The 22693-nt window shown below is 54.1% G+C and overlaps 1 protein-coding gene across 4 annotated transcripts in view; it reads left to right on the forward strand.

Moving 5' to 3' along the window:
• The window catches only part of C2H16orf96 (chromosome 2 C16orf96 homolog), a 31910-nt gene extending 15480 nt beyond the window's left edge, over positions 1 to 16430 (forward strand). For 3 of the 4 annotated variants that reach the window (XM_045542475.1, XM_045542476.1, XM_045542478.1), the window contains 9 exons: positions 3791 to 3865; positions 4299 to 4463; positions 7384 to 7502; positions 7619 to 7681; positions 10279 to 10371; positions 11306 to 11474; positions 11661 to 11763; positions 14943 to 15023; positions 15754 to 16430. In XM_045542475.1, coding sequence (XP_045398431.1) covers positions 3791 to 3865; positions 4299 to 4463; positions 7384 to 7502; positions 7619 to 7681; positions 10279 to 10371; positions 11306 to 11474; positions 11661 to 11763; positions 14943 to 15023; positions 15754 to 15968 — 1083 coding nt within the window. In that variant the 3' untranslated portion in view covers positions 15969 to 16430. The remainder of the gene's footprint in view (positions 1 to 3790; positions 3866 to 4298; positions 4464 to 7383; positions 7503 to 7618; positions 7682 to 10278; positions 10372 to 11305; positions 11475 to 11660; positions 11764 to 14942; positions 15024 to 15753) is intronic. The other variant, XM_045542477.1, reaches the window with a different exon arrangement.
• Positions 16431 to 22693: the final 6263 nt, after the last annotated feature.

Consider the following 22693-nt stretch of genomic DNA (forward strand, 5'->3'; position numbering starts at 1 on the left):
TAATGGATCACAGCCAGTTACAGATTCCTTTGTTCCTTCTCCACTCCGCTGTTTCCCTTGACCAGTCTTAAAAAAAAAAAAACCACATAATCATTAAATATTTCTCAAATGAACCCATGCGGGAAGACAGCGGCCACGCGCTGTCAGACCTTTCCAGCAAGAGCGGGGGAGGATCGGCGAGGAAACTCCGCGGTGGCTCTGCGGGCTGTCAGCGTGGACGCGTTCTGAGCTAACAGCTGGCGCAAGGAAACCTGTTACTCGCGCTCCCATTCGTTCAGCAAACGTTACCGCGGGTCCACTCTGCACCGGGCACCCTTCTAGGCCCTGGCGACCCGGCGGCGACAAGAGAGACATCATCCGGCCCTTCTGTCTGTGTGCGGGGCCGTGGCAGAATTTGTTTTTTCGGTTTTTGTTTTGTTTTGTTTTTTGAGACAGGGCCTGGCTCTGTCACCCAGGCTGGCGTGCGGCCATGCGTGTGCCCAGGGCAGGGTCAGCGAGGGGTTCAGGCTGAGCGTAGGCAGAATGCGGGGGCTGCCCCTCCAGCTCTCTCTGTTCTAGGTTGACGCCTCGTTTTCCTGTGTCAGTCGCTGTCCGAAAGCCTGACCTCTCATTCTTCAGGCTGGAGAGCGGAGCCCGTGGGTTTTCTACCCTGCGAGGTGCCCAGGGTGGCACAGTCTCGGAAGCAGAGGACTCAGTCTGGCCCCACGATGGAACGTAATACAGCCGCGAGATGGAAAGGAAAGGATTTTTAAAAAGGTCTCTGCACATATAACTGAGGATACTGAAATGAAGAGATCAGCCTGAGTTATCTGAGAGGACACCAAATCCAATGACAAGTGATCTTACAAGAGGAAGGAGAAGGAAGTGGGAGACACACAGAGCAGGAGGCCGTAGGAAGACGGCAGCAGAGATTGTGACCCGTGACGCCTGTCGCAGCCACCGGCCAGGAGCGCCAGAAGCTGGGAGAGGCGAGGAGGGGCCTCCCCTAGCGCCTGCCGCCAACGCTTTGATTTTGGATTTCTGGCCTGAACTGTGAAAGCATAAATTTCTCTGCTACAAGGTGGTGGTGACTTGTTAAGGCTGTCACAGGACACTAACACAGGGAGTTCACTGTCCTAGAAGCCTAGGTTTAGGTGATGTGCATCCCTGAGAGGGACTGGGGGGTGTCAGCTGCCAAAACCCCTGGGGACCTGTCTGAGCCATGCCTCTGAGGCCCCCAGGAGTCCAGAGCCAAAGCCACCAGCCGCGGCCCCTGTGTAGCAGCTGCCACCCAACCGAAGACCAGCGGGTGCTCAGGGCCCTTTGCAGACTCTTCTGCCGGCACAGCCCCTGCCAGGAACCTCGCAGGGGGACAGACAGGCGTGACCGGCAATCGCAGAGGGCTGAGAGCCTCCAGGCTGTTTCTCTTGGAGCGTTTCCCCCTAAGATCACAGCAGGAAAATAAGTGAGGACAGAATCTTTCTTACTGATTCCACGGAAAACACAATTTGCCCTTTGCAAGTAGACAAGTAGTCTTTGATAAGGCTCTGGCTGCATTCAAGATCATTCTTGGAGCAAACTATTAATTCCACAGCTCTGCGACTTCCATGCAAGGCGAGACTGATAGCTAATGTGCACTGAATGTTATCTGCCAGGAATGTTCTAGATCCCATTTCTATAGTTCCGGCAGCATCCCTGGAAGAGGAGTGGAATTGATACCATATTAAAGAGGAGGAAACAGAGGCTGAGGCAGAAAGACCAACGCCTGCTTGCCCGCATGGGTATTGTGGCCCAGGGCACAGGCTTTGGGATAGACAAGCCTGGGTGTGAGTCCCGATTCTGCTACCTACTAGGTTTATCAGTTCCTGTGGCTGCTGTGACAAATGACCACAAACTGGGTGTCTTAAAATGATAGAAATGTTCTCTCTCCTAGTTCTCCAGGCTGGAAGTCTAGCATGAAGGTGTCAGAGGGCCACGTTCCATCGGAAGTCTCTAGAGGAGAATCTTTCCTTGCCTCCTCTAGCTACTGGCAGCCAGAGGTGCTCCTTAGTTTGTGGCTGTGTCACTCCATTCCCTGCCTCTGTGGGCACATGGCCCCTTCCCTCTGTGCATCTCTGTGTCTTCAGACCACCTACTTTTATTAATATGAGGACATCAGTAATTGGATTCAGGGCCCCCCAAGTCCAGTATGACCTCATATTACTAATTATATCTGCAGAGACCTTTATTATTTCTAGATAAGGCCATGTTCACAGGTTCTGAGTGGACATAAATTTGGGGGGAGCCACTATTCAACCCAGGACACAGTGACGCTGGCAGTGGAAGTTAGAGGGTCCCACCAAATCACCCCTCTTTATCTCTAGATTTTAACTATTTGAGAATATACCTGAAGAACCAAGTGGGTGGGAGACCAGGCATGGTGACCCATGCCTGTAATCTCAGCACTTTGGGAGGCCAAGGCAGGAGGATCACTTGAGGCCAGGAGTTCAAGACCAGCCTGGGCAACACAGTAAGACAAAGTCTCTACAAAAAAATAAAATTAAAATTAAAAAAATAGACAGGCATGGTGGTAGGTACCTGTAGTCCCAGCTACTCGGAAGGCTGAAGCAGGAGGAGCATTTGAGCTCAGGAGTTCGAGGCTGCAGTGAGCTATAATGATGCCACTGCACTCCAGCCTGGGTGACAGAGCAAGACCCTGTCTCAAAAGAACCGAGTGAGGATCTAAGTATTAATGTTGGTCCTGATGACTCTGAAAGCCTGTTATTGAGTTGGAGGAAACAACTGGACATGAGGCCAAGCAGGAGCTTCTTCCCACACCTCCACTTCTCATTCTAGAACTTGGGACCCACCTTTGGGGCAAGGATGTGGAGGTGATGGAACTTTGTGTTAATTATAATCAGGTCCAACTTCGAATGACATAAAGCCCCTATATAACTGACTCAAACGGTATAGGTGTATTTCTCTTTCGTGTTCAAGAAATCCACAAGGTCATTCCAGAGCTGGCACAGTCCTGCACAGTGTTGGAGACCCAAGCTCTATTTTTCTTGTCCTACTCTGTGACTTCCATTCAGAAGGTCACCTCATGGCCCAAGATGGCTGCTGGTGCTCCAGTCATTAACTCTACATTCAACTCAACAGCAAAGAGGATAGAGAATGAAGAATGTTAAAGACACACGTCTGTTTCCGTTTCTACCCCAGTGGTCACACTGGGGAGGCTGTGAAATGTAGTCTTAATTCTGGGCAGCTGGCTTCCAGCTGAAAGTCATTTCACAGCTTGGGAGAAAAAGTGACCTCACCTTCTGGGGACATGGGAGGCTCTAGGACATGGGCTGCTGCTCCTGTCGGGGAACTCCAGTAAGTGAAGAGAGGGTGGAGTTAATGTGGGGAGTTGGTTCTTCATGGAGTGGTGGGGATGGGAAATTAGGGCTTTTCCCTAACACCTGGGCACAGCGTGGGTGGCACATGATAAGTGCTCAGTTGGTGGCAGACTGGAATTCTCAGTGGGACCCCATTACAGATCAGAAGAGGTGAACTTGCCTTAAACATCCCGGAGCCAATCGTTAGCATAGGTTTGTGCTTTCCTTCCATGGGTCCAACTCTCTGTGCAGAAAAGTTCCTGTGATACTACCTCCAAGGGGACAGCTTGTCCCAAGTCCCACGTCCCTTCCCTTCTCGTCTGGGCACCTGGAGCCCCTGAGCCCGAACCTTCGAACGCACCCACCTGCCGCTGTCCACCTGGCCCCGTTGTCCCCGCCCAGCACATGACAGGGGTGTAGGTGGGAGGGTGACATGCCTTTGCTTCTGTTCTCAGATACTCCAGGCGCAAATCAAAGCGCTGGAAACGAACACGGTGAACAAGCACATGATGGAGCAGGAGCTGAAAGAGGTGCGAGAGCACAGGTTCCTCTGCCTTCCCCGTGCCCCCATCCCAAGCCTGGCTCTCCCACCCAGGGAATCGGAATCGTCCAGGCAAAGCCAGGCAAAAGCCTTCCGGAAATGCCTTTGCCTTTAGTCATACAGAGAGGTTTTGAGAAGGGGAAGCTTCTCAAAAGTTGTCCCATCAACTCCTGCTCATGATGAGTGAGACTCTTGTGATGTGAACTTAAAAATCAGGCATCACCTTTCCTGTTACAAGAAAACCACGATGGCTTAGATCTCAAGGCTGTGTCTGAGCCAACGCAGACACAATGTTGAATTTAAGCCACGTCAAAAAGTCCAAGGTCCTGAACTAGAAAAAGTTACCCCAAGGGGTGTGATGTCTCCAGTGCCCCCCACTCCATCCCAGCAGCTGCCCCTCCCTGGGCCCCCTGTGTCCCCAGAAAGCCGACAGGAGCGCCCTGGCGAGCAAGGCGAACCGGGCCGATCTGGAGACCACGGCCATGGAGCTGAACGACATGATTCAGGGCATGCTCTTCAAGGTCTCGGCCCACGAGTATGACTGGAAGAAGACTGTGGAGCAGCTCAGGAAGGACGTGAGCACCAGGGTGAGTGCCCTGCGTTAGTTATCACTTGCTGCGTAACAAATTATCCCAGAACCTACAGCTTCAAACAACAAATGTTCTCAACTGCCGAGGAGCAAGAATACGGGAGCCACCCAGCATCTTAGCTCGGTGGCTCAGGGTCTCTCCCCAAGGTCACAGTCAAGATGTCATCCAAGACTGGTATCCTCTGAAGAATTGACAGGGGCTAAGTGAGCTGCTTCAAAGGTGGTGCCCTTGGCTGGGTGTGGTGGCTCAACGCCTGTAACCCCAGTGCTTTGAGAGGCCAAGGCAGGAGGATCGCGTGAGGTTACAGGGAGCTATGATCGTGCTGCTGCATTCCAGCCTGGGGGACAGAGCGAGACCCTATACCTAAAATATAAAAATAAATAAATAAAATTAAAATATATATATATATATGGCACCCTCATGTGGCCATTGGCAAGACTCCCAGTTCCTCATCACACAGACTCCTCCTCAGGACTGCTTGCGTGGCCTCAGGACATGGCGGCCGAGGTCCCCCAGAGCAAGTGATCCAAAGCAGCAAGAAGGAAGCTGCAGTGTCTTTTATGACTTAGTCACAGAGTGACTCTCCATCGTCTCTGTAATATCCTTCTGGTTACACGGGAGGGGACGGCTCAACGGTGTGAATACCAGGAGGTACAGCTGGGGGCCATCTCAGAGGCTACACCAGGACCCTCCTGGCTGGAACGGGTGGCATTGAGGAGGGAGGCTGTGGGGGGACCAAGCCAGTCATTCATTTATTCCTTCTTCATTCACTGACCACCCTGGATGCTCCAGACCCTGGGGAAATGTCCATGAGGAGTCACAGCCCCTGCCTTGATTTGTGCAGTCAAACAGAGAGACCAACAAATACAGTGCTCTGTGGTTCTTGCAACTGGGGTGGCTGGTACGGCCCAAAGAGATTGGGTTTAGAATCAAGCAGCTCTGGGTTTGACTCCCAGCTCCACCATGAGCAGTAGCTGTATGACCTCTCTGAGGCTCAGTTTTCTCATCTGTATAATGGGGACCCATTCATTCATCAGCTATGCAAGGGGTGCCTATAGTGCTGGTCACTACGGACAGAGCAATGGGCCAAAGGGATATGGGATACGGTCTTCATGGGGACACGTTTATTTGGAGGAATTACACAATCAATGCAAAATTACAAGTGGATAACATTCTACAAACACTGACGTGTTTCTCTTTAGTAATTCAATGGTGGGGATGGGGGATTGAGAACAGAGAGATTATTTTAGATTGAAAGTCTCAGGAGATAAAGTAACCAAATGCAACACCTGGAGAAATTTTACTGCTTCAATGGAGCCAACTCTAAAAACAGGCTGGGAATCAGCTCCAAGTCAGATATTATTGTTAATCATATTAGACGTGATAATGGTATTGTGGTTATATAAAAAAAGTCCTCATCTTTTAGAAATAATTACTCAAATATTTATGAGTGAAATATCATAATTTCTGTAACTTAAAAAAAATTCCATCAAAAACATAAGGCAAATGTAACAACATGACAATTATTATTAAATCTAGTTGGTAGATATATGGAGGTTAATTATTCTAATCTTTCTATTTCTCTATGCATTTGAAATGTTTCTTAATAAAACGGTTTTTAAATTGTTTTAAGAAATCCTATACTCATTGATTTTCTTTTCTTTCTGTATTTCTAACTGTAAAATTCACTCAACATAAAATTAATCATCAACCATTTTAAAGTGAACAATTCAGTGGCATTTAGCACATTCACAATGTGTGCAGCCACCACCTCCACCTAGTTCTAAGATGTTTTCATCACCCTCAAAAATTCTGGACCCATTAAGCCGTCTCTCCCCTCCCCTCCTTCCCAACCACTGGCAACCACTAGTCTACTTTCTGTCTCCATGGACTTGCCTGGTCTGGACATTTCTTAAATGGAATCAGTCACACACTGTGTGAACGTTTGTGTCTGGTTTCTTTCACTGAGCATAATGTCTTTGAAATTCATCCACGTTGTAGCATGAATCCGAGCTTCGTGCCCTATACCCAAGAAAAGTGAAAACATATGTCGACACAAAAACTTGTACACAAATGTTCATAGCAGTGTTATTCATAATAGTCAGAAGGTGGAAACGACCCAAGTGTCCGTCAACAGATGAATTAGTAGAATGTGGTCTGTCCATACGATGGAATATTATTTGGTCATAATCTTCCATAATAGGTAGCACGAGTGAAACACTGATTCATGCCACAACAGGGATGAACCTTGACAATATTATGCTAAGTGAATGAGGCCAGACCCCAAAAGGCCACATATCATATGATTTCATCCATATTAAATGTTCAGAATAGGGAAATCCGTCGAGACAGAAAAGAGTTAGTAGTTGCCAGGGGCTGGGGGGTTGGGAGGAAATGGGGATGACTTGTAACGGGCATGGGGTTTCTTTTGGGAGTGATGCAATTGTTCTGAAAGTGATTGTGATGGTTGCACAACTCTGTGCATATATTAAATACTAAAAACCATTGACTTGTCCGCTTCACATACAGACCCTCAATAAATATGTGTTGAACGTGAATGTCAGGTGCATGGGGACCATGTGGAGAAATAAATGTCCTCGGGCCCCCAAGCCTGCAGTTGGGCAGTAGGTTTGATTTGATCTTTTGTAGGAAGCAGTTGATGGTGGGTTTTGTTTTTTTTTTGCCTTGGCTGCTGGGAAACTCACTTTGCAGCTCCCCTCCAACAATAGCATCTAGTAGGGGTGTGAACCTTAACCCAAGCGGTATCATCTTCCCCTTCCTAGACTACTTCACTATTTTTGTTTATTCTTCTTATACTCTGTGTAACTTTGCAGGTTGTTGCAAATCCTTTTCTGGAAGGAGGCAGGGTGTGAATCAATTGACTAGACTTTCTTTTCTCCCTTTTGGCTGCTGGCAGCTAGTCCACAGTGATCTGGACTCTCTGAAGAAAGAAACGCAAGAGATCTGGAAAGTTCTCCAGAGGCTGCTGGTTGAGGCCTTCCGATTCGACCCTGACAGTGCTGCTGGCTTCAGGAAGTGAGTGTGCGGCCTCGAGCCCTGGGACACAGGAGGGGCGTCCTGGGGGCTACGTGGGACTCCCGACCGAGGGCAGGGTGGGGTGGAGCCGCCTGACCACCGACTGTGTCTTGCAGGAAGCTCTTAGAGCGGGTGAAGTGCATTTCCTGTGACCGGCAGGTGGAGATGATGACCAGCCCGTGAGTACAACGCCAGGGGGCGCCGCCGCCGGTGCCCGGGGTCCGCATACCTGGGCATACAGACGCAGGGCGGGTGGGGGCTGTTCTGTGGGTGTCACATATGTATGTATCAATGTGCACCATTCTGTATATGCCACGTGTGTACACGTGCATGTGCACTGGCCTGTATATGCCACGTGTGTACACGTGCATCTGCACCGTTCTGTGTACACCACATGTGTATGCATCCATGTGCACCATTCTTCAGCCTCCAAGTACATCCGCAGCCACATCCACTTGTCTTCCAGCCCTTGAGTATATACACATCTATGTACGTCATCTACAGACGAATTATGTTTCCGCTCTGGCCTCTGCGGGATTCCCCGGGAGGGAGGGCGTCGTGCTGTCCTTCGTCAGCCTTATCTAGTGCTAGTGCTGCGTGCCAGGGCCTGTGTCAGTGCTTCCACCACCACCACCACCAACAACAGCAACAGCAACAAAAGAGGGTGGAAGGAACCACTGCAGGGAAAGCACAACTTTGTTGTACTTCCTTGCACTTATTTTGATAGAGGTCTAATACTTTTTAGAAATGTATTGAGGTGAGATTCACATAACATAAAATAAACCATTTTACAGTGGACAGTTCTGCCAGGCGTGGTGGCAACACCTGTAGTCCCAGCTACCGAGGAGGCTGAGGCAGGAGGATCACTGCAGCCCAGGAATTCGAGGCTGCAGTGAGCTGTGATTGCGCCGCTGCACTCCAGCCTGGATGAGTGACAGTGAGAAAGACGCTGCCTCTTAAAAAAGTAAAATAAAGTGAGCAATTCAGTGGTGTTTAGTACATTCACATTGCTGTGCAACTTTTGCCTCTATCTAATTCCAAAAGTCTAGCTAATCCCCGCAAAAGGGAACTGCAGATTCTTCAGCAGTCACTCCCCGCAGCCACCCCCGCTCAGCCCCTGGCAACCACGGACTGACCTCCTGTCTCTATGGATTTGCATATTCTGGATGGTTCATCTAAGGAGAAGCATACAACATGTGACCTTTCGTGTCTGGCTTCTTCCACTGAGCACAACGTCCTCCAGGGGCATCTGTGCTGTAGCAGGTGTCAGTGTTTCGTCCCTTCTCATGGCTGAGTTGCACCCCATTGTGTGGATAGACCACATTTAGTTTATCCATTCGCCAGTTCACAGACAGCCGGGCCGCATTCACCTTTTAGCCGTCGTGATTAGCGCTGCTATGGTATTTGCGTGCGTGCATGTGTTTGCCTGTTTTCAGTTCCCTTGGGGATAAGCCTAGGAGTGGAAGTGCTGGGCCACGTGGTAGCTCCATGGTTAACTTTTTGAGGAACTGCCAGACAGTAATCTGCTCTGACACCAGGACCTTGCGGGCCTTCCCGGGGTTTAGCCCTGATGGCCCACGAAGCCTGTCACCTCCCCAAGCCAATTCATCTTCATGGCGGGACTTTGGAGCGTCAACCAGAATTTTTCTTTCAAACCACAGATATCTAGCTGCAGCATTATTAATGATAGTAAAAGAACTGGAAACAGCCTGAAGTGGTAAATGAGTTAAGATGCAGTGACATCGGCCAATATAAACCGTGTCTTAGAAGAACCCTGTCCAATAGGGCAGGGGCCACCGGCCACCTGTGGCTGTTGAGCACTTGAAATATGGCTAATTCGAGTGAGAAACCAAATTTTAAATCTTATTTAAAAATTTAGTTGATTTAACTGTAAATCGAAATAGCCACATGTGGCCAGTGGCTACTGTATTAGGCATAGCAGTTGTGGAAGAATATTTAATGAGCTGGAAGAATATTTGCAATAAATTAAATGAGACTATCAAGTAGTATGTGTGTTATGATCCAATTTTTGTTTAAAAAATTACATAAACAGGGATAGACGTTGGAAAGACACATACCAAAACCTTTGTCACATAGCTTCAGGCCTTTGCTTTTTGTGCTTTTCTGTACTTTTTAAAATGCTGACAGTCAATATGCACTACTGAAAAATGTCACTGTGGCTTAACATACATAAAATAAGGTACATAAATGTCTATTTTGCAGTTTGATGAATTTTTACACCTGTAAACACCTGCACAACCACTGCTCCGATCAAGATATAGAAGGATTCCAGCCCCCCAATAAGGCTGCGATGTTTTACTGTTTTTATTTCTTTATGGAGGCAAAATGCACACAACACAAAATTAACCACTCTAAAGTGAACAGTTCAGCGGCATTTACTACCTTCACATGTTGCACAGCCACCACCTGTACCCAGCACGAGAGCGTGTCATCCCCCAAAAGGAAACCCCAGGCCCATTAAGCAGTTTCTCTCCATCCTCCCTGCCTTCGGTGACCACTGATGTGTGTCCTGTTTCTAGGATTTATTTATTCTGGTTCTTACTTTTATAATCAGAACAATTGTTTTTTGTGTCTCATGATGGTTATTCAGGGCTCCCCAGAGCGTGCAGTGGATGATTCTGGCACGCGAGGGTGGGTGACCAGGTCTGTACCTCCTCCCGCCTGCGGGGTGGGCTTCCTGGAGGGGGTGTGAGCCGGAGCCCTCCGCTGGCCACTGTGCCCCCCACAGCCCTTGCCCCACTCTTGCCCCCAACAGACAGCTGATCACCATCCGCAAAGCCCACCTGCTGTCGAGGCTGCGCCCCGCCAGCGCCAACACCTACGAGTACCTGCAGCGGCAACAGATGAGGTGAGCAGGCAGGACCTGGGGACCTGTTCCTGCAGAGACACATCCTGCGGTCCAGGAGCCAGAGGCTGTCCCAGGGCATTGCCAGCCACCCACAGGGGCGCCGTCCGGGAGGTGGCTGGGGGGCAGGCAGGCGCATGAGGTGACCTCGGACGAGGAAACCGACATCTTTCCTGGGCACCTCTGTGGGCCAAGAGCTTCAGCAGGAGGATTTCTCACTGAGACCTCCCAGCCCCCGCCAGCCAGGCCTAACGTGTCCGTCTGCGGCGGAGGAAAAGGCAACGAGGTCCCTCAGGGCACGAGCTGGGCTGCAGGCACCGTGCCAGGCACCCTGGCTTCCCTGGCCCTGTCGTGTCCTCACCACTCCCCGCTGCGGCGTGTTCCACTACCATCCCATTTCACAGTTGAAGAAACTGAGGTTCAGGGAACTTAAATGACACTCCCAAGGTCACCGCTAGTACATAGCAGAGCTGGCGTCCAAACCCTCGGGTTTCTACTGGACCCAGCTGGCTCCCTGGGTCCCAGTGCCACACCCCTCAACCTCCCGACGTCCCATGGCTCCACGGGTCCTTCCAGGGCGCAGCCCCTCTGTGGGGACATCTGGCCACATGGGGAAGAACAGATGAACAGTTATCATGATGGCCGTGCTGACCCCCCACCGTCCCTCACCTGACTCCTTGAGATCAAGAGCCGGGCGCGTGTGCCTGGAACACCACTGGGTGTGGCCGGGTCTGGGGAAACAAACGCAGCCTCGATTTTACCCCTCTGCCCCACCATGTGTCTGCGTCCACCGCCAGGCCCCAGGCCCGCCCGGCCGTGCCACCGAGACTCAAGCCGGAAGAAATGCCAGTCTCTCCTGGGAACCCATCCTTAGGCTCCTCCGGGAGGGCGGTGGGGGGTGGGTCCAGGTGGGTGCTCACCTACTGCCCTGCCCCAGGGAACAGCAGCAGCTGCAGCTCCGGGACCTTAGAATCCAGGAGAACCCCGACTCCCGCCAGCAGAACTGGGGTGATGGCCCCCGAAACAATGCCAACCTCAAGCACAAGTCACGCAACCTGTCAACACTCTACCCCTACGGGGACCCTGAACTGATGGATTATGACACTGTGAGTCTGGCCGGGGCCTCCTTCATGGAGGTGGACTTCGGGGCACCCCAGACCCAGGTGTGGGACCGGGCCAAGAGCGTGGGCGCCCCCGGGGGAGGCTGTGGTCTGTCTTCTGGTCTCTGTGTGCACTAGAGAGGGGTGGAGTGGGAAGGGGCTGCCTCACCCAGGCCCTGGGCCGTCCAACAGGCCGAGGTGGACATCCTGGGAGTGGACGGGATCCTGTACAAAGGCCGAATGAACAGCCAGAATGCGGCTCAGCCCTCCGCCACTGTGGACAAGGAGATGGCAGGTGAGCGGTGCTGGGCTCTCTGGGCACCCTTCCCAGGGTCCTGGTCCTGCTGGGCCAGGCCAGGGGGTGCTGGCCCTGACGGGGGGGGGGGCCCTTACACAATCATTCCCCAAAATGGGGTCCCCACTGTGTGCCGGGTGCCACACCAGGCACCAGGAGACAGTAGGGAGCAAAAGAGATGGGCCATCCCCATGGTCCCCACGTGATGGGGGAGGCCAATGGGGGAGGCCGACTGTAAGCGAATCACCAGCAGGCCAGGATGAGGATGGGCTGTCGCAAACTGATTAACAGTGGCCTGGACTGGGCGCGGTGGCTCACGCCTGTAATCCTAGCACTCTGGGAGGCCGAGGTGGGAGGATTGTTTGAGCTCAGGAGTTCGAGACCAGCCTGAGCAAGAGCGAGACCCCGTCTCTACTAAAAATAGAAAGAAATTAACCGGACAACTAAAAATATATAGAAAAGTTAGCCGGGCATGGTGATGCAAGCCTGTAGTCCCAGCTACTCGGGAGGCTGAGGCAGGAGGATCGCTTGAGCCCAGGAGTTTGAGGTTGCTGTGAGCTAGGCTGACGCCACGGCACTCACTCTAGCCCGGGCAACAGAGTGAGATTCTGTCTCAAAAAAAAAAATAAAAAATAAACAGCAGAAGTTTATTGTCTCACAGTTCTAGGGGCTGGAAGTCCCAAGTCAAGGTGTCAGCAGGGCTCCCAGGGAGGATCGTTCATTTCTCTTCCAGCTTCTGCCAGCTGGTGGTGCTCCTTGGCTTGTGGCCCCAGCCCCATCACTCCCTGCCTCCGTCAGCACATGGCCACCACCTACACCTGTCCTCTCCTCTCTTCTTTTTTCTTTTTCTTTTTGACATGGGGTCTCGCTCTGTTGCCCAGGCTGGAGTGCAGTGGTGTGTGTCACCATAGCTCACTGCAGCCCCCAATTCCTGGGCTTAAGTGATCCTCCTGCCTCAGCCTCCCAAGTAGCTGGGACTATAGCCCACCATGCCCTACTACATTTTTTTTTACTTTTTGTAGAGACGGAGTCTCCCTCTTGCTCAGGCTGGTCTCAAACTCCTGGGCTCAAGCAACCCTCCCGCCTCAGCCTCCCAGAGTGCCAGGATTACAGGCGTGCGCTACCTCACCTGGCCTCCTCTCCTCTTATAAGGACATTTATCTTTGGATTTAGGGCCCAATCTAACCCAGGATTATCTCATCTCAAGATCCTTAACTTAATTACACCTGCACAGACCCCTTCTCCCAATAAGGTCATATTCACAGGTTCCGGGAACAGATCTTTTTGGGGACCACCATTTGACCCCACTGCAGGCCCCTACCCGTTTCCAGGAAGTCAGTGGTGGGAGGGGCTGGGCCGGGCTGCAGGGATCACCGAGCAGAGTAACAACAGTGGCTAATATTTAATGAGCTCCGACTCTGGGCCAGGCCCTGCCCCACCAGCTTGCTCCCTGCAGCAACCTGGAGAAGTGTTTCACAAATGAGCGGGTGAGGGTGCTTGCTGGGGGGGCACGCTTGGTGGAGGGGCCAGCACAGATGACGGCCACCACCTCACACGCCTGGCCCCAGGATGTCACCCCCAGAGGGAGGGGCTTCTCCCCGATGGCTCATTCATTCCCGAGACCCACACAGTGAACCAGGACTTGAATCGTGAAGGTCTCAGCTGCTCTATCTTGCTGGGATGACAAGGCCTAACTAGTACAGGTGCTCCTCAATTTACGATGGGGTTACGTCCCGACAGACCTGCTGTAAATTAAAAATATCCTAAGTCAAAATGCATTTAATACCTACCGCTCACCTACCGAACATCATGGCTTAGCCTCGCCTACCTTAAATGTGCTCCGAACACATACTTGAGCCTCTAATTGGGCAAAATCATCTAACACGAAGCCTATTTTATAATAAAGTGTTGAATGTCTTATGTAATTTATTGAATACCATACATGATGTTGAAATTGGGATGATTTTGCACCATCCCATCGTAGAGGCAAAAAATCAAAGTCAAACCATCGTAAATCGGGGACCATCTGTATTAGAAATCAGTTGGAAACCTGTGGCCAGATCTTGAACAGTTTGCTCCTGTTGCTCATTTATTTACCTAAAAGAAAGTTCTAATTCGAAACAGACTTGCTATCTAACCCTAAAAGCAGCCAGGGTGAGCCCCGCCCAGCTCCCTCCTGGTCCCATGTTCATGCATCGGTTCATCCCACCTGTCCTCTCCTCCTCGTTCCTCCTGTGCACGCAGCCCTTTGCCAGCCCCCGGGCCCCTGAGAGCCCTGTGGGCAGCCTCTGGCCTCCGGATTCCGGAGCTGTCGTTAGGCACAGATGAACACCTGACCCCCAGTGAGCGGTGCCTGCGGGAGGGCGGACCTGCCGGGCTGGCGGTCAGCAGGCTGGGCTTTCGGAGAGGCCTCCAGGGGAGGAAGGCTCAGCCCAGACAGGACTGGGGAGGAGGTGTCACTGAGCACGACTGCAAAATGGGACGGGGGCTCCTTCTGGGGTAATGGAAATGTTCTGGAACTAGATAGAGGTGGGTCGTACAACACTGAATGTACTAAATGCCTCTGAATTGTACACTTTAAAGTGGTTAGTTTTATGCTACATGAGTTTTACCTCAAATAATGCAAGAAAAAAAAAATTAGGTGAAGGACAGGACGTGGGGGAGGGGCATCTGGAAATTTAACTGCCAGACATCCAGCCACTGAGAATCTTGTGAGCGTTTCCCCGCGTCTCACATGCTAAAATAGCATCGCTTGCCGCCCGGGCCTGAGTTACATTCAAAAAGCCTTCTTTGCACCAGGTGCGGCAGCTCACACCTGTAGCGTCAGCACTTTTGGGAGCCTGAGGAGGGAGGATCGCTTGAGGCTAGGAGTTCGAGGCTGCGGTGAGCCGTGATCATGCCATTGCACTCTGGCCTGGGTGACAGAGTGAGACCCTGTCTCAAAAAAAAAAGAAAAAACCTTCTTTTATGCCCTTAGCCTAGACTCAAGGAGGCGAGGAGGGAGCAACATTCTTTCATGAGGGAGTGGGCAAGGCTGAGTGTGCAGGGGCGGGTGGGCCTGGGAAACAGGGCTGGTCTCCCACAGTGGAATGTCTGGCCTGCCACGGGGGCTCCAGGGGGCACGGAACTCTGGAAGAGCCCCAACCCCCTCCTATCTCTCCCCTTTTCTGTCTGCGAAGCTGTGAAGGTCCCGTGTCCCCCATCTCGAAGCCCGTATGACCATGGGGGCTCCAGTGCCTTGTTTGGTGCCATCTACCCCCGTGAGTACCGGACCCCCAGCCCTGGCCCAGCTGGGATCCTGGCAGGGTCACTGGTCCCTCCCCATGGCCCCCACCCCTACCTCACCCACCTCTTACCTGCCTTGGCCGCATCACCTGACGGCCCGGCCAGGGAGGTGGAGCTCTGGGGCCTCACCCAGCTGTCAGGGCTGCTGGTTCGCCCTTCAGGGGAACTTCCTGGCCCCAGGACCCAGGACAGGCATCTGTTCCCAGGTGTCCACCCAGACGCTGGGGTGGGACGGAGCGGTGGTTGGGAGCCAACGGGAAAGCCCTGAGCGCGTGCACTCCTCCAGTTGGTACCGCCGTGTGCCAGGCACTGGGGCACTTCACAGGGTGCAGAGCACTTTCCCCCTAACCTCACCGATCCTGCCTGGGAGGTGGGTGCTATTAACCCATTCAAAGAGAAGGGAGCTGAGGCCCAAGGTCACAAAGTGGGTGAGCTGGGACCTGAGCCCAGGGCCCCGGACTCTAAGCCCCGTGTTCTCTCCTGGGTGCTCTGCTCCACTATGGCACCCATTTCTGGTGTGATTTATCTTGGGTTACCCCCCTGGAAGTTTAGGGTGCCGGGGACCAGGTGAGGTGTGGTGCCCACCCACTGTGCACATAAAGCACTTCCAGGCCAGGGCTTCTCCCCTCCTTGGTGGGGGGCCCCAGCAGGCCAGCATCTCCCAGGGTGCTCTTGAGACACATCTGGGGTCTCTCCTGCCTCCAGCCGTGTGCCCCCGCACCAGCACCTACTCAGACGTCTTGGGCTCTCACCCGACGATGCCAACTCGGCCTTCCCTGCCGCCGCTGCCGCTGCTGCCACCGCTGGTCCCACACCCGAGGGACCCCCAGCAAGCCCCAGGGCCCACCAGGCCCTCGAGACCTCTGCGCCTCGAATCCCGAGCCTGCAGACAGCCCCCCGAGAGGCCCGCCAACCCATGAGCTGCCACCGCGTGCTCCCACCGCCAGGTCACCTCCATGCTCCTGGCTGAGACCTGGGTGTCTGGCCTGGCCCAGGACAGGGTGGGGGCCCTGGGCATAGGGGAGGGGTGTGCATAAGAGACACCCCATGTTGACCCAGTGGCTGTTTTCACTCTGTCTGTATAAATACTAACAACACAGGCCTCTTTTTCTGCATTTTCATGGAGAACACAGGGTTTTACAGTGAATTTTCCACCAAGCCAAGTTAATTCCTTGACCAATTTTTAATACAACACAAAGTGGTTTTAAAAACACTTTCCTTTTTATCTGCTGAAACGATTGCATCAGAATCTGTTCCAATTGCAGCTCCTGCCACCGTGCATTTCATCTGGGGGCCGTTATTTCTACGAAGACCAATTTTCCCCTGGGACACAAATTTTACTACATGCATCCTTTTTTATTTCATGTAATTTCTACCAGTAATTACTGTTACACATTGGATAGTTAACGAAATCTGATTGTTCGGATTTACTTGGCTAATCTGCGAGGAGCCTGGCACGATGCCCTGGGTGCCCCAGCACGGCTGTGTGCAGCCCGGGCTGGCCCACTGCGAGCCTGTTTGGAGTCTTTCCGCTTTCTGAGCTCGCTGCCCACAGGTTTGGTGGGAAAAGAGCAAACCGTGAGGTCACGCATCGTGCTGTGGCAACCCAGTGACCAGCCGTGGGACAGAGAGCACAGGGCTCCCCAGGCCCACCTCCTGGGCTGCTGAACCTCCGGCTCAACTTCCTCCCCTTCCTCTCTCAGTCTCGCTTCCTCTTCCCTTCTTGCCCCCAGTGCTCCAGTTTTGGCCTTTTTGTCCTAGTGGCAGTCCTGTCCCGTTTCACATAGACTAAAACTGTCCCCTTTGCACAGGCTTGCAGCACGACCCCCAACCCCGCCCCGCGTGCACTAGATCCCTGGGATGGGTCAGGTGGGGTGGGGAGAGCTGCCAGGAGTGAGCTGCAGGGGGGCCCACTCGCTCCCCTCTGGCTGCTCTGGGGAGGACAGGGCCTCTAGGCTTGGTGGCCCTCAGAGTCTGGGGACGCCTGCCCCGTTCCTGTGGCCCCACAGCCCCTGCTCAGCTCCTCACCACACCCGCCCCTGCCTCTGCCTGACTGCTCTTTTCTTTCACCAAGGACTTTGTCCAAATGAGGCCAAGCCCCTCCTGCCCTGTGTGACTTACCAGTCCCAGCTGTCTGCCCAGCCCCAGCCCCTACCCCTAAATCGAAGATGAATATTTTTGGAAACTTTTGCCCAAAGTAAAATCTTCCACTTTTTTAACTGTGGATGAGTGGACAGGCCAGGTGCCCTCTATGTGGGCAGGTGGGACTTGCTGGCCCTGCTATGGCCACCACCCCAGGCTCAGTCTGTGGGCCGGAGTGGAGAGGTGACAGGCCCAGGGTGGCCCAGACACAGTGAGGCCCAGGCTCTCTGGCCCCCACCCAGAGGCTGAACCTGCTCGATTTGAGGGGCCCGACTTCCGCCTCCTGCTCCACTGCAGGGGCGGGGTGCCCCGTCGGCTAAACTGGGAGAGGGGGGCTTCTGGGGCACACACAGGCCAGGCTGTGGTGGACATGCGGTACCTGGGGACCTCCGCTCCTCACAGCCCTCGTATCTGTCCCCACTTGGGCCCTGCAAAGCCACCTTCCCAGCCCATTTCTCAGGCTGTTGAGTCAGTGCCTGCAGCCCAGGGAGTGAGGAGGGCCTGGTGGGTCTCTGCATTGCTACAGGCCGCACAGCAGGCCAGCTGGGAGCCATCCTGGAAGAAGACAGTGCTGTCCCTGGGTTGGGGTGGGGGGAAAGCTGGCCTTTGGCCTGGTCCCAGGTGGGAGCCACAGGCAGAATCCCTGCCAAGGATGGTGGCAGAACCACCCCTCCCCCAGTGCAGAGGGCGGGGCCTGCAGGCCTGGAAGCTGCACCTGCTGGGGGGGCCCTGGGCGGCTGCCTCAGGAGCCCGGCTTGCCCCTGGGCAGGGGAAAACAGCTGGGAGCGGTGGAGCCAGGGAGGAGGCCAGCAGAGGGGGGTTTCAGAAGGCCCTGGGCCCAGCCTCCTCGTCCACAAGGGGACAACGCTTGGCCTGGGACACAGCAGCAAGGCCAGGCTGGACATGGAATAGGGTGACCAGCTGTCCTGGTTTGCCTGGCGGCCACAGGGGTTCCCAGGACACAAAACTTTCAGTTTTAAGACAGAGGAATTGATCACGCAGGGAGGAGTGTGAGAGCCGCCGCTCCGACCCCAGGCAGGAAGGGGGGAGATGCTTCTTGCAGAGCAGAGGGTCCCAGCTCAGGTGCTGCTGGAATGGAGACGCTGCCTGGAGACCACCCTGCACTGCCGGGCAGCTCACAGCCCACCGATGCGGGGGAAAGGACCCTACCCCTCACCCTCACCCACCGATGCAGGTCAGCGAACGCTTTCTCCCTTTCAAACACCGTGAACTCCTGCACCCTACGGGATAAACCACTGCCTGCAACAAGGCACCACCAGTACCCGCAGGCAGACGGCTGACGGTGGAAGTGCAGGCACTGGCCGGAAGGGCCTTCTGTCGGGGACTCCTTAGGGACGCTGGAATCACCATGCGCTGCACACACCCCACCCCCCCCAACCCCCGCCTTCGCCATCATCTTGGCTGGCTTGACCTCTGATTCTGCACGGATTTGGGGGCTGTAGGCAGAGACCCTCCACACACACGCTTGACTGCCAGAGAAGGGTTTCTCTCCCCACTCCCGCCCTCCCCTTGCTGTGGCATCACCAGGGTCTACAACCGTATCACTCCCCGGGAGATGAGAAATGGCCCCACAAAGCAGGGCAGAGCTTTGCCAACAGGCTCCCCAGTGCCTCGTGCCACTGACAAGACCTTGGTCACCCTGGAAGTGTCCCCCAACTCCTGCCCTCCCTAGGAGGACTCCCCACTCCCCCACCCCCAAAACAGCTGTGTTCTTTAAAGGCTCACTTGAAATACATACGTTGCCCAATTACAAGCTGTGGCTTAGAAACCAGAGACCTTTCCAAATGCAGGAGCTAGAAATAGTCTTGCTTCAAAAGATCTCCATTTTGGCCACCCCAGGAGGCCTTCCCCTCACTGGGAGGTAGACCCCAGTCAAAGGACTCATCTGTCCTGTGTCCTCAGTGGTGCTGGTGCCGGGGACTGCTGTGAAAAGCCCCTCAGAGACCTCCACGGCCACAGCGGCCCCACCCACCCATGTCTGGGGACCGCCCCTGCAGCCAGCCTCAGGGACAGGCTGGTTGTCTGCTGTGGGCCACAATGTGTGCTCAGAGGACCCTGGCTGGACCACAGAAAAAACCCTGGGGACACTCAGCGGCCCTTGGAGTGTCCCTCTCGTCCAAGAGAACCTCACAGAACAAGCCTCTCTTTAAAAGCTGTCTGTAGGCAGGGCCCTGCCAGCCCGCCCCGCATCCAGCCAGGTGCCCACACCCCCGGCAGCTCCTCCTGGTGACAATCGAGACCCTTTCCCGGACTCCAGCTGGCTCCCAGGCAGGAGTTGGACGTGCTCATCCGTGGTGGCCAGTGGAGTGCAGTGGGCTCGGGCTGGCAGGGGTAAGCCAGTCTGTGTCCCCAGCGTTGGCAGTCGCTTCAGCCAGTGGTGGCTCTGAGGGAATTTGGGCCAGATAGTCCAGTTTTCCAAGGTTAAGTGAGGTTTTTCACATAAACCCTCCTGATTTTAAAATGTTGGCAAACATATTTTTAAAAAGTAAAATGCTGGGTTTAAGCCAAACAGCACACATTGGGGACTGTACATTTGCGAACCCCTAAGATAATGTGCGCCCCCAAACTGCAGGGTGGAAAGGCACATCCACCTCTGTCATTCCCATGGGCTGCCGCGTACCCTGCGTACCCTGGGAACCGACACGCACAGCTCCGAGCACGTGCTTTTGATGCACCTCATGGATGCAAATGGTGCTTTTTAAGTGGAATTTTGAAACAGTCAAGAGCTATGGCTGGACTTTAAAGGAACAAGGCTGGCCTCCTGTGTGTCGCTCAGGCAGCTCCCAGGACAGACCTGTCCTCTGAGTCCATCAGCACCTTTGCGTCTTAGCTATTTCACACCTGAACACGTAGTAGCTGTCACCGGCTCCTGTAGTCTTGCATTTGAAGGTTCCAGGCTCTTTGTGTCACGCTCAAGCTCTGGGGCACATGGGATCTTCGTAGGCACACCTCCTGCTCCCTTCGGGGGAGTCCCTGCCTGCATGTGCCCCGCTTCCCTCGCCTGTGAGATGCTCCCAGACATGGGCTCCAGGCACACGGGGCAGGGCCTATGCATCTGCTGGAAACACCCGCATTCCCTGGTCCCAGCTCCTACCCTGCCCTCCCCAAGCATCCCAGACTGCTCCCTCCTACCCGACATTCCTGAGGTCCCCACGTGGCTGGGCGCGGTGGCTCACGCCTGTAATCCTAGCACTCTGGGAGGCCGAGGTGGGAGGATTGCTTGGGCTAAGGAGTTCGAGACCAGCCTGAGCAAGAGCGAGACCCTGTCTCTACCAAAAATAGAAAGAAATTAGCCAAACAACTAAAAATAGAAAAAAATAGCTGGGCATGGTGGCGCATGCCTGTAGTCCCAGCTACCCGGGAGGCTGAGGCAGGAGGATTGCTTGAGCCCAGGAGTTTGAGGTTGCTGTGAGCTAGGCTGACGCCATGGCACTCTAGCCCAGGCAAGAGATTGAGGCTCTGTCGTTAAAAAAAAAAAAAAAAAAGAGAAAGAAAAAATCAGATTCTGTGACCCTCCTGGAGAACTGCTACCTCAGGGGAGGCTGCTCCAAAAGTCTGGGGACCGTGAGTGTGGAGGCTGCCAGTCACCACAGGGACACATGCTGGGTTGCTATGTCAGCATCACCTGGGAGCTCTTTTATTTTAAATTGCAGCTTTGAGGTATAATTGATACACCGTAAAGTCCACCTTTCTAAAGTGTACCACTGAGTGGGTGTCACCGTGGTCATAGATGGACCACCACGCTCTTCCGGAGCAGCATTCACAGTCACACATCAGGGCCTCCCCAGAGACTCCGATGTGTCGAGGCCCTGGGACCTGTGGTTTGCTGTTTTCATTCCCAGGAGGCTGTGCTGTGCAGCCAGGTATGGGAGGCACAGGACTGGGGCAGGGGTGCTCCACAGGGGCCACTGTGCCTCTGCGGGACATTAGCAATGTCCCCATTACCAATGCATTTATTTAAGACATGGTTTCACTGTGTCGCCCATGCTGGAGTGCAGCGGTGCCATTATAACTTGCTGCACGATGAACTCCTTGCTCAAGCGATCCTCCTGCCTCAGCCTCCCGAGTAGCTGGGACTACAGGCACATGCCACCATGTCAGGCTACTTTTTACATTTCTGTAGAGACGGGGTCTTGCTATATTGCTTCGGCTGGTCTGAAACTTCCGCCTTAAGCAATCCTGGGATTACAGGCGTGAGCCACCTCACCCGGCCTCAGCAGACATTTTTGATTGTTACAGCTGGGGGGTGCTACTTACTGGGTCAAGTAGGCAGGGTAGGGTTCATGGATGTTGCCAAAACCCTACACACGAAAGACAGTACCCACTGCAGGGACGATGATCCGGCCCCAAATGTCAACAGTGCCCACGTTCAAAAAGCCGGACCTACAGGAACCCCAGTCCCTTCCCCCTTAGCGTGGCACGAGACCTCCAGGCCCAGCACACAGAAACAGGCTTGGTGGCACAGCCTAACCTCTGGCATTCAGTAAAGATGTGTAGGACATTTCCTAAACTTTAATGTCTATTTGGCAGCAGGGCCTCCTGTTAGATTCTGACTCAGGGGGTCTGGGCTGGAGCCTGAGGTCCTGCGTGTCTAAAAAGCTCCCAGGTGATTCTGGTGCCCTAGGACCCACACTTTGAAGAGCGAGGGCGTGGTCCACCACAGGCCACCCTGAGGGCCCATTGGGTGTTTTACAAACTGGCACTCCAGAGCCGCCCACGGTGCAGAATTCTAGACCACGCACTGTCTTGCATAGTCAACAAGTACAGCCCCCTCTGCAATCTGCCTGCTGGGAGAGGCCTGGCACACTCACCCCACATAGCAGATCACCCCAAAACACCTGTCTGCAAAGCATTTCTCCTACCAGTGGAAGGCAGGTGTGGCAGTTTCCTGAGAATTTCTTCCACCCCAAAGGACAGAGAAGCTGCAAATGCTCAGGAAGCTGGAGCTGCCCCACCCCCCTTCTGCCTGCTCTCTCCGTCTGTCCTCTGCCGCATTGGCAGCCCAGGCGGTGCAGGGGGCCGGCCGGGGTGGGATGTCCAAAACATGGGTTTCAAGGTGGACACAAGCAGCAGCTCAAGCAGGGGTCCTGGTAGCCAGTCCAGTGACACCCAACTAGGGAACAGCCGTCCCAGGGGGGCTCTGTCAGCAGAGCCCATGCAGGTTCCAGCCGGGCAGAGGCTGGCACGGCGGGGGGAGGAGACGTGGTCCTGGGTGGGGGCAGGAACAGTGGATGGGCAGCGCCGGGTGCCAGGTAAGCGCCACCCTGGACTGGGAAGTGAGTTGTGCCTGTGAGCGGCTGCGAGCTGAACCCCATGGGGCTTGCATAAGCCCAGGCCCCTCAGAAGGGCGCGAGGCTGAGGGTGCCTTCTCTCAAGGTCGCCCCAGCAGGCCCAGTGGCGCCTGGGACCCGCTATCCACTCCCCAGGTTGCCAGGCCGGACGCTGCCCTGCCCTTGCCCTCTTCAGCCCCACTGGCTCTGCA

This window comes from Lemur catta, chromosome 2 (assembly GCF_020740605.2).
Source record: "Lemur catta isolate mLemCat1 chromosome 2, mLemCat1.pri, whole genome shotgun sequence".
In the NCBI taxonomy this organism is placed as follows: domain Eukaryota; kingdom Metazoa; phylum Chordata; class Mammalia; order Primates; family Lemuridae; genus Lemur; species Lemur catta.